Source organism: Dermacentor variabilis, chromosome 1 (genome assembly GCF_050947875.1).
Source record: "Dermacentor variabilis isolate Ectoservices chromosome 1, ASM5094787v1, whole genome shotgun sequence".
Lineage (NCBI taxonomy): Eukaryota > Metazoa > Arthropoda > Arachnida > Ixodida > Ixodidae > Dermacentor > Dermacentor variabilis.
In genome coordinates, this window is record NC_134568.1 from 37,425,791 (window position 1) to 37,437,441 (window position 11,651).

An 11,651-nucleotide genomic window follows, 5' to 3' on the forward strand; every position below is an offset into this window, starting at 1 on the left:
GAAGGTGCCTACAGTACACCTATTTACGGCTCTTCAGTTGGTCTCTCTTGATGCGCTGACTGTGCGTGGCCATCGAGGATCAGAGAATTCTCGAATTTACAGATGCGGTATCGCCGTTATCGCCATTCGTTATCACGTGTTTCCGCTATGCGGGGCAGTGGAAATGAGCATGATGACGAACAAAGTAATGACGCAACTGTCGTGCCTCTGTACTGAATTTTCTTTGCACGGGGCTTAGCCGATGTATTTAGCTTGCGTTAATATGGGGGAACTTCATGGTGAAACAAAGGAATACATTAAATAAAACTCTAGGGCCATTCCGTTCGAGCCTCTGACCCGCGGTGCAGCAGCAATAGAAAAGCAGCAAGGTGGTGCCATCAACTGGGATTTACTGCAACACCAAATTTAAACATAGATTCTGCCCACAGCGTTGATCGTAACGTCTTGTCTGCGCTACACGTTTTGCAGAGCCTAGTGAACCTACCCGCCTGACAGTGAATGCAGCGGAAGATGGTTCTTCGGCTCAGCTCGAGTGGAAGGCGCCGGATGAGCCAGGGGGTCCGCTGACAGGCTACGTTGTCTCCTGGCAATGTGACCAGGATCATCTGATGGCTACGATCACTGATCAATCCTTTTTTGCCATCCCTGGTACGCAATTCTCTGTTCTTTTTTACCGCCTAATACCTGCGTGATGAGCTCATTCTTGCCGGACCCATTCAATATTTTCTCTAAATAATTTTCTAAAAGACCTTTGCTTCGTGTTATCTCGTATGCACGAGCACTAAGCTCATTTGCTGTAACTGATTGCACCAATAAATAGTTCCTGCCTATTCGGTGCCTTATACATATAGTTCATATTGTAAAGTGCCGGTATTCTGAAGCAGTACAGACTAGAACACGGGAAAAGGCTCAAGGTAAATGCCAGCTCGGAACAGAGATTTTTTTTCCTTAAATGCCACACTATGCACAGGACGTCGCTTATGTACATTAGTGTGTATACATACATCATCATATTGGGCATGTTAAGTATAGCGCAGTAGGAATGCTTCTCCCAATGATCTCGTTCCCTGCCCTGCACCAGCAGGCTCCATATTAAGCCTAGACTCCCATAGTTCAATTTATCGCGTGTAACCTTCCGCTGTCTCGGGGAGTTTTTCTTCTTCGTACTTATTCTGTTACACTAAAAGATCATCGGATGTCTGCTCTGCTTATTGCATGACCTGTTTTATGCCACTTACTTCTCTTAAATTTAAATGGAATTTCAGAGCCTCGCGTTTTCTTCTGTTGAATCTGCAGGCGAGCGCTTTCTTTTTCTCAATAAAACTTCACTTGACTGCGGTTGTGTTGTAGCTGTCATCGTTAAGTTTATTCGGCTGCTCTAAAATAAACACGATGGACTTTAAACCAACTATCTGCGTCATCTTTTTCTTGCAGGATAATATGTACCCCGAGGGCACTTTTCGTTTGCGAATCACGCCTACCTGTGGCTCGAATAGGGTTTAGACGAGGCGTCCGACAGTAAAATTCGATTATTGTTATTTTCCCAAAGGCGCGAATACACTATCAGCAGGTAGGCATAGTATCCATCGTTCGGCCTTGATACCGCGCAAATGACAATATTCAGCAACATTTTCTTTACCACCGTCCCCTTGATTTGAATTACAAGTATAAATAAAACAAAGATTATCGGCATTTACGTTATATAAAAGGTTATGTTGTCCGTATTGCCAAGTTAACGTGGCGAAGCCTCCCTGTCTTCCCAGCCGAGCAGAATCTGCCTCACCAGTCACTGCAGTGCCCGTTTGGGTGTAAAACACCAGTTCTGTCTTGACCTTTGTGCGAGAAACAATGGGTGTTGCACTTGCTGCCTCTACAATAAAATAACAGCCCACTGTGATTCATTTCCTGTAGTTAGAAGGCGACCCTGGTATCACATACAACGGTGGGCTAGTTGTTGGCAAAGAATCCACATCCATTGAACCTGCTTGTGGCGTGCTTTTTCTTTGTATTTGGCACCGGCCAGTAACACACGAAGGCAGCATCAACGAAGGCGTTTGGAAGACGTTGAATTACCTGGTGTTCACTTAGTCCTTCGGCGCAGAGGCTTCCGGCATGACATCCGTATGAAACCATATCATATTTATCTCAGAAAAGTTATTGCAACCTTTTTAACAATTACTTACAATATAAAAATTTCCAGAGTTAAGGCTGTCCTTCAGCACACAGAAATATCTTCATTGCAAATGTACAAATTTTAAGCACGATCATCAAATCTGGACCCATGTCGCACGCCTGAGTTTGTGCAGGAATGACTGGTCGAACAGAAAAGAACCCTAATGAATAGCACTCGCAGGACAGTGCGGGGAACGGAATTCTTTAGAGAACAAGACGGAGGACAGATGTTGCCTCAAGCTCGCCTTAACAGACATTAGCGTTATTGCTAATGCACGAAGGTGACTCTGCTTTCATTTTCTTTCCTGTAATTTGAATAATGTGTTTTTAGCATATAAACATATTACGGTTGACAGGAGGGCAGAGCACCGGACCTCAGTGGCAACCGCAGCATTAGTAGGCCTTGAAACGTACTTGTGTAGCGTCGATTTTTTGGCAGACTGAGAAAAAGGCAAAAAATGCAAGCCATTATACAGATATAATTACTGTTGACGAAACCTTTGCACCATAAGGCAGGGTGGGTTCACTTGAAGCGCTTTGAACTGCAGTTGACGTCAGCGTCACAGGATGGAGCCACAAGCACTGTTATATGCAAGTCTTTTTCTGGTCTTTCGGTATTCCGTGAATGGAAATGAATGTGCTGAAACTCTCTAATATACAGCATGTTCAGGTTATAGGGTGACGTAGCTGATCGTAACCCATGGAACCATGTTACCCCCTTTCTTGTCGCTATATAATGTCTGCTTATCGTCTCTCTCGCTTTAGTACTTGAACAGCTGTGCGTCATAACCTTATTAATTCTTCGCATCAAGCATGTGAGCATGACGATAAAGTAAGGGCGAAGAATTACACGTTGCTGAATTCAATGTTTAAATGCTTACTGCAACTCAAGTGAATGTGGCCCTTAAGTTATGTTTAACTCTCGCTATCGTTTTACTCTGCAGGTATTCCTGACGTGGCCCAGGAGTGCACCTTCTCGGTGTCTGCTTTCAACGTGGCGTCTGACGAGCGGGAACTGCACGGAAATTCTGCCATTCTGACGATGCCTTGGCCACCCCAGAAATCATATGATCACCATGGCTACTCCGATGTTTTACGTGTCCTACGCTCTTAACGTCGGTTAAAATGTCATGGCAATCACTACTATAATATGCGGATCAAAAACTGGAAAAAGAAAGGCAATATCTTTGTGTTGTTTGATCTGTGTCTTTGTGTTCCTTTGAGTAAATTTGCGATTGTACTAGTGTTCGTATCATGTCCTTGCTTTTGTACCATCATGAATTCTGTTTAGTTTTCTTGAGCGATGTTGCCTCGTATAAGCACCCAATGATTTCGAAACTATGGAGAATCTCATCTGGGCTTTCAAGGCTAAGCTGACTGTAGAAGGCACGCAAGAGAAGAAGAAGAAGATGATGATGATTTCTTGAAGAACAAGCTGAGTTGATGGAAATGACTCGGTGAATTTGTGTATAAAAAGTGGGTTCGAAACCACTCCTGAATGGTAGCCTAATGGACGCGAATCATACGGTGTCCCACTACATGGGTTTCTAATCTCGGACTCGTGGGCCACATCCTACACGTGGAGGGTTCCAGAGTATAACCTGCCATTTAGCGCTGCACCCTATCACGAGCCGCACGCCGCGACTGTTCCTCGCAGCTGAGTTGATGGCACTTGGAGTCAGTGTGCAGCTGCGAGCCGCGCCAAAAGAAAGTTCGCTGTCGCTCACACTTGCAAACTAGAATGCGATCTACGTATCTGCTAAAAGGGGGAACCTATTCAAAGAGGGAGTTAGTGCGCAGCTGCGAGCCGCGCCAAGAGAACGCTCGCTGTCGCTCACATTGGCAAACTAGAATGCGACCTACGTATCTGCTAAAAGAGGGAACCTATTCAAAAACGGTGTTAGCGCGCAGCTGCGAGCCGCGCAAAAAGAACGTTCGCTGTCGCTCACATTGGCAAACTAGAATGCGATCTACCTATCTGCTAAAAGAGGGAGCCTATTCAAAGACGGAGTTAGTGCGCAGCTGCGAGCCGCGCCAAATGAACGTTCGCTGTCGCTCACACTTGCAAACTACAATGCGATCTACGTATCTGCTAAAAGAGGGAACCTATTCAAAAACGGAGTTAGTGCGCAGCTGCGAGCCGCGCCAAAAGAACGCTCGCTGTCGCTCACATTGGCAAACTAGAATGCGATCTACGTATCTGCTAAAAGAGGGAACCTATTCAAAGACGGGGTTAGTGCGCAGCTGCGAGCCGTGCCAAAAGAACGCTCGCTGTCGCTCACATTGGCAAACTAGAATGCGATCTACGTATCTGCTAAAAGATTGAACCTATTCATAGACGGAGTTAGTGTGTAGCTGCGAGCCGCGCCAAAACAACGTTCGCTATCGCTCACATTTGCAAACTAGAATGCGATCTACGTATCTGCTAAAAGGGGGAACCTATTCAAAGAGGGAGTTAGTGCGCAGCTGCGAGCCGCGCCAAAAGAACGTTCGCTGTCGCTCACATTGGCAAACTAGAATGCGATCTACGTATCTGCTAAAAGGGGGAACCTATTCAAAGAGGGAGTTAGTGCGCAGCTGCGAGCCGCGCCAAAAGAACGCTCGCTGTCGCTCACATTGGCAAACTAGAATGCGACCTACGTATCTGCTAAAAGAGGGAACCTATTCAAAGACGGAGTTAGTGCGCAGCTGCGAGCCGCGCCAAAAGAACGTTCGCTGTCGCTCACATTGGCAAACTAGAATGCGGTCTACGTATCTGCTAAAAGAGGGAGCCTATTCAAAGACGGAGTTAGTGCGCAGCTGCGAGCCACGCCAAAAGAACGTTCGCTGTCGCTCACACTTGCAAACTAGAATGCGATCTACGTATCTGCTAAAAGAGGGAACCTATTCAAAAACGGAGTTAGTGCGCAGCTGCGAGCCGCACCAAAAGAACGCTCGCTGTCGCTCACATTGGCCAACTAGAATGCGATCTACGTATCTGCTAAAAGAGGGAACCTATTCACAGACGAAGGAATTGCGAAGCCGTTGAAATTTAAAGTAGTCACGCGGGTTTTTTTCGAGAAAATATGCTAGAAATGTTAGTTTCCCATCAAAGACTGTGGCGCTTGGGTTAAGACATACGCAAAATCTCAACTGTCAGTTGACAGACAATGCAAAACACTTCGCGCACTATATAGAGTGTTCCGGCTAAGTTTAGCCAAGCTTTTCATCGAAAAAAAAAAGATGGAAAAAGCACGGTGCAAAACACCATTTTAAGACCAGTGGGCCTAGGCCGTCAGAGATCTGATGATCGATTAGCGAAGGTCTTATAATTGTATCTTGCACCCTCTTTCTTTATCCCTTTTTTTCAATGAACAGTTTCGCTAAAGTTAACTGAGACACGCTGCATACTCCCTGACAGTGGATAAAACGCGTGTGTGTTTATGGGTTGACAGCTAATTCAACGTCGCCCAAGAGAAGGCTTGTGCACATAGCATGCACGGAACTATGATTGCAAGGCATCGTCCGAGTACTACAAAAAAAAAACGTGCTCGAATAGGCGAAACCTCTGCGGAACAAAGAGAAGAATGTGACAACTGAAGGAGAAAAAGCATATCTAGAGTAAACCTGTATGATTGTGTAAATCAAAAAAGCAGCGGAGTGCCAGGTTTTCACAATATAAATTCATTTTCTGCATATCGCCTTAAAATGATTGTGTGGGAAATATAGTGACATGTTATTTGGCATGTGGAATATTTCACATCGCATGGGCATAATTAGCCCCAGTACCCTGAAATCTTTAAAGTTGAGTTCAGGGATGGGCACCATTGCAATGTAGCGTGATAGCTGAGCTGAATGAATGTCTCTGTCCGTCTATTCAGCCTCAGAGAAGGAACAAATGCGTTTCTCACAAAAGACAAAATCGACATGAGCAGTTCTCCGACAGTTAACGGCAATTAATAATAAGCATAATGAATACCTTCTTCCGCAACCGAGATAACCGAAAGTGGACGTGGAGGAGCCCGAATGGCGAGACTAGAAATGAAATAGACCTCATACTCTGCGCTAACCCTGGCATCATACACGATGTGGATGTGCGCAGCAAAGTGCGCTGCAGTGACCATAGGATAGTAAGATCTCGAATTAGCCTACACTTGAGAAGGGAATGGAAGAAACTGGTACATAAAAAGCCGATCAATGAGTTAGCGGTAAGAGTGAAAATAGAGAAATTCCGGACCAAGCTACAGAACAGGTATACGGCTTTAACTCAGGAAGAGGTCCTTAGTGTTGAAACAATGAACGTCAATCTTATGGGCATCATTAAGGAGTGTGCAACAGAAGTCAATGGTAACTACGTTAGACAGGATACTGGTAAGCTATTGCAGGAGACGAAAGATCTGATTAAAGAACACCAATGTGTGAAAGCCTCTAACCCTACAGCTAGAATAGAACTTGCAGAACTTTCCAAGTTAATCAACAAGCGTAAGATAGCTGACATAAGGAAGTACAATATTGTTAAGGGGATGTTGTGAGTATAGAAAGACTATATTTGCAATATATATGCAGGATGAGTCAGAGTAGTTAAGATGGCTGACCACCAACAACACGTAGCAGCCAGCGTCCCGATCTTCTTCATCCTCTCTCTTCTTTCATCCTTCCGTAATAATCTTCTTTGCGTACGTAATACGTTTGCGTTACGTACTTAAAAAAAATGCGTCGTCCTCATTGCGCATGCAACGAACGTTATTTGGTTTCTGTGGTTAACGTGCGCAATGATAACGTACGTTATTTTGCGAGTTTATTGTTCTTAATGTTTACGGACGCTAAGAAATTGGGTTTTCGAACAGGCGGCGTCCATAGCTCCCGCTTCAGCGTGAATTCTCGTGATGTCTACGCTCTCATTCACGTTGATCGCCAGTAACTATACCGTAATGAGCTTTCGGTTTCTATAAACTCACCCGAACGGTTAGTTATGAGCAGATAGCGTGTCTATTTTCTGAGGTCGTTCGGCGATCGTGGCGCCCGTAGGCCTAACGAGACGCGTCCACATAGCAACAGCAGTATGGTTGCTAGTAGGTCGTCTTCGCTTGGATACGTTTGGCACGAGGCACCAGACGGCGCCCTGTTTTATAACGTCTTCTTTACGTTTGCGTTTCCATGCGGTCAACTAAAATTCTTGAAAGGAAGCGCACCGTGACGTCCCGCAAAGGTGCGGTATACGTTTAACCTACGTAAGGCGACAAACACACTTCTAAAATTGTCTATTGTCACGTTGCAGCGACGGCAAAGAACACAATTGTGAATCTCGTAACTAACTTTTTATTGCGTGAACTTGCGCCCATCAAAACGAGTAACACTCCGGCACAACGATAACGGCGAGCGAAGTCGGCTATCGTAGAAAATCTGATCTGCGGCTCACGCACGTCGGCTTTCGTACACCCCTCCTCGAAGGTTCTTGCGTAATCGCTAGTGCTGACACACCTTCAAGAAAGTACACTAGTCGCGTCAACTATACAATCGGATCCCGCAAGGTTCAACGAGATCATACACAAGAGTTAGAAACGATAAAACTCGAGTAAGGTGCCATATCATGCAGGCTCGTCTTGCGCTGAGCGATAACTCTAAGCTGTTGGTAGTTGAAACGCTGTCCCCAAGAAAAGGATAAATAAGTACACCTTTTAATACAGACAACCTGCAGTGCAGTTTGCGTGCGACCTCTGCGCCATGTATAGAAATGAAACGTTGAGATGGGCAACGTCAAAAGTAGCTAATTGGGGGAGGCGCTGTGTACGTTCGCCGTGACACTTTCGACCGCTTATCACTAGGCAAGACTGTCCGAGTTGTGAAAATGTCGAAGTGCACATGCTCTGCATGTTACTGCCCGAATTCGCGACAAATATCAGAGATGGGAACAATAGTGAGCTTCAGCTCGACAAAGCACAGTGCACAACACACAGACGAGCGGTGAATAGTGAGCCACTGTCATCACTTTCATCGCCTCTATAGCGACCGGTGTTGGCGATATTGGGGCGAAAAATGAAAGCGTCATAGCGCCCTCTGGACAGCACACGGTGTCTACATGTTTCATCAGGGGCCTGCAAGAGGATTCTATACAAAATGTTTCCTGTCCTCGATCAAAGACGTAAGAGAACTCAAATGTTCAAGAATGCCATTACCCGTAACGTTGGCGCATTTTTTAGGGCTGCAACATATTGTTTGCATGAAGTTATCTTCTGGACCACAAATACTTGGCACCAGCATTCGAGTACACATCTACAGAGGCCTGAAATTTAAGCAGTTGAATAATTGAAAGAATTTACTCGTAGTTATGTTCCTGTTTTCATTACGACATACATGTCCGAACGAATATGTGCAAAAAGGAAGTCCGTCAATTTTGAATGCACAGGTAACTTCGTGTGAGGAATGTTCAAATTCTTTTAAAACAAGGCTGTTTTCAAGCTTGCAGCGGGGGTTCAATGTTGTATTAAAATTGAAGCACGAACTGTACATACAGTTTTGATTGGCGCTACTCCTCTTTGTCATCACTAAAGGAATGCATATAAGTGTAGACTGCAGTTTCTTACGTATCTTCAATAGCGCTGGTAAATATTTCCATTTATCTTCCTATTCCCGGGCTGTACATATGAGTATATATATGTATTAAATAATAATTGCATGTCTTCTACTTCTCGCTACCTTTGTCATTGGTTATTTAATTCTGGCCTGTCCCTGGACACTGGAAAACTTATGATGCTTTTACAACAAAAAACTTTTGAATATGTCTTGTTCTAGATTAAATCACATGCCTATTATTTGTTTAATTTAAACTGATCAAAATTCGTTTTGTAACTGCTCAACAATGATTATCTTGATTCTGGAATGAACCTGACCGACATACTTGCTGATAGCATTTGTTTCACACCTCCAGCCATACCTGAAACATTCGCAAAAGTCCTGTTAAAAAATTTTGAGGACGCATAAGCTTCGCCTTTAAGACTGGAACGTGATAGTATTCGAAGATCCCTGACTGCTTCTCACGCTTCCCGGTACCTGCATCTTATGTCACCGTAATATTTACTGGGAAACGCTGGTGGTGAACGCTATGCACGAAAACGAGCTTTCTGTTAGAAACGCGGCTTCTTGCGTGGGCCAGTCGCCGAGGTTGTGCACAGCCGCGCCAAAAATATTACATAATTTTCAGGTTTCTGTTACTGTTTCGCACTCCTATTACTTAAGCCTGAGAAGACTTAACGTAAAAGACATGCGCTGTCGCCGTTTTATTTCATGACATTTGTTTCTGGGCTGTCATTCTCAAAATTGCGAGGAATAAGTTTGCCAAGAGTGTAACACAAGGTATCAACAACTTTAGTGATATAATGGTGTGGCAAAATAACCTGCATATTCCTCATTTCATATAGCACGGCGTGGCATATACACATACTTCAATACATACGGAAATTTTCGCTCACGCACAACTCCGCCGACGCCGACGCTGCTGACGACGATGACACCACATTTTCTGCGACACGGGGCCCTCAATTCTGTCGCGGTAAAATTGCAAGCATATACAGGCCGCCAGAGGGGCAATTACGTACATATAACTTGGTACTGTTGTTGTTGCCTCAAAACACAACAAGTTATATGTAACTTGCTGTGTTGCGCATCCTTCGCCACTTTTTTTTTTACTTCGTATTTTATAGCTCCCCTTGTGCTTCGTCTTCTGTTCATCTCTTTCGCATCACCGTGCATTCATGATGATTCTTAACTCACAAGCAATTTATGGCTATGTTTGTCTAAAAGTTGAACATATTGAAGTATTCAACGTCCTCATGCGCACATTGTTTCTATAGAAAACGATGAACATTTGAAGCATTCTACTAATATTGTATAATACAGCCACTCATACTGTATACTACCTTATCCATTGGTTTCTATTTTTTGTTTTGTGAATTAACTGTCTATGTACACTTTTTAGCTAACATTGTATACTACAGGTTGCTTTAGTACTGCTTTGTTTGGTTCTTTTCTCTGTACTGATTTAACCCCATCCCCCTTTAATGCCTCTCGCCCTGAGGGTATACTAAATGACAGAAAAGCGTAATGTCACGGTCTACCCCTATTTTAATCACTGTTCGCTTTTACCTTTAACATTCGGATTACCGATAGGAGTACCGGCAACTGCATCCAACCGCTTTAATTCCTCGCAATGCGATATTTTTTTTTTTTTTTGCTCTGGTGAGCTCGTTCTTTCTCTTCTTCAGCTCGGTGATGTATTCGTCGTCAAATGCTCTGGGAACCAACGAAATAATCTAATAGTATTTTCGAAGTACCTCCAAGTGGTTCAACTATGCCTTCTTTTTATGTTGCGATGGTTCGAAAGGATGGTTCGAAAGGCAAACGCATTTCGCGTGCGATGCTCTACCAATTGAGCTACCGCGGCGTCGTTTTCCCATCCACTTTCTTGGGTATTTATGTGTCCTAGTAGAACCCTGGGAGTGAAAAATCGGGCCCTTCGGTTAACCCCCTTTCTTCTCGTTGATTACATAACGAGGGTCTCGAATCCGGCAACATTGATGCCTTCAGGTAGCATATGTGGGTTTATTGACCAGTTGCCTTCACCCAAAAAGATCACGTTCTCGTGACGCCTGCGGCAAAAAGGACGTTCCACGTCGGCCGCCCAGGTCTGTCAGTGGTGGCGCTGGCTAACACTCCCAGGGTTCTACTAGGACACATAAATACCAAGAAAGTGGATGGTAAAACGACGCCGCGGTAGCTCAATTGGTAGAGCATCGCACGTGAAATGCGAAGGTTGTGGGTTCGGTTCCCACTTGCGGCAAGTTGTTTTGTCATCCACTTTAATTTCCATTAATTTATCATTTCTTTATTTCATTTATTAACCATAAGTAATTTCCCCTATGTTGTCCTTCGTGTCAGTGTTTGTTAGCCTCTTATGATATATATATATATATATAAATATATATATATATATATATATATATATATATATATATATATATATATGTATATATGTGTGTGTGTGTGTGTGTGTGTGTGTGTGTGTGCGTAAGGGATTGGGCAAGATGGTGGTGGTCATCAATAGAGTTAATATTGCCACCTGGTGTTTTGAGCCCGCAAATGGTCAGTATTGCGTGACCAGCAAAAACGGCGAAGACAACGACGAAGTCAAGAATGATCACGTGCCAGCTGGAGAACCGCCCCTTCGTGTCTGGCTGCTGGCACTGTTGCTTGCCTTAACGCAAGCAACAGTCTAATTTAATCTATGCACCAAACCCCTCCGAGCAGCAGGAGCTCCAGCCCCATACTGGTGGTTGCGGCTGTACACTGCGCTTGCAGAAGGATCCGTGGACAAGCCCCTGAGTTTGGACTCCTCCCAGAGAAAATGGCAGCTCCGACCACCCCAACCGGTATGGAAGGCACAACGCCGATTGATTGTACGCTACTCAACCCGCGAACGCCGAATCCCTTCCATGGTGCCATAC

The 11,651-nt window shown here is 44.5% G+C and overlaps 1 protein-coding gene and 1 non-coding gene across 2 annotated transcripts in view; both read left to right on the forward strand.

The window, feature by feature from the left end:
- LOC142576540 (uncharacterized) overlaps positions 1–3,420 on the forward strand; it is a 206,108-nt gene extending 202,688 nt beyond the window's left edge. The window contains exons 11-12 of the mRNA XM_075686704.1: positions 469–648; positions 3,117–3,420. Coding sequence (XP_075542819.1) covers positions 469–648; positions 3,117–3,286 — 350 coding nt within the window. The 3' untranslated portion in view covers positions 3,287–3,420. The remainder of the gene's footprint in view (positions 1–468; positions 649–3,116) is intronic.
- A 7,494-nt stretch (positions 3,421–10,914) lies between these two features.
- On the forward strand, positions 10,915–10,987 carry TRNAS-UGA (transfer RNA serine (anticodon UGA)). Its single transcript has one exon. It is a non-coding gene; the product is annotated as a tRNA-Ser (tRNA).
- The last annotated feature ends 664 nt before the right edge of the window (positions 10,988–11,651 follow it).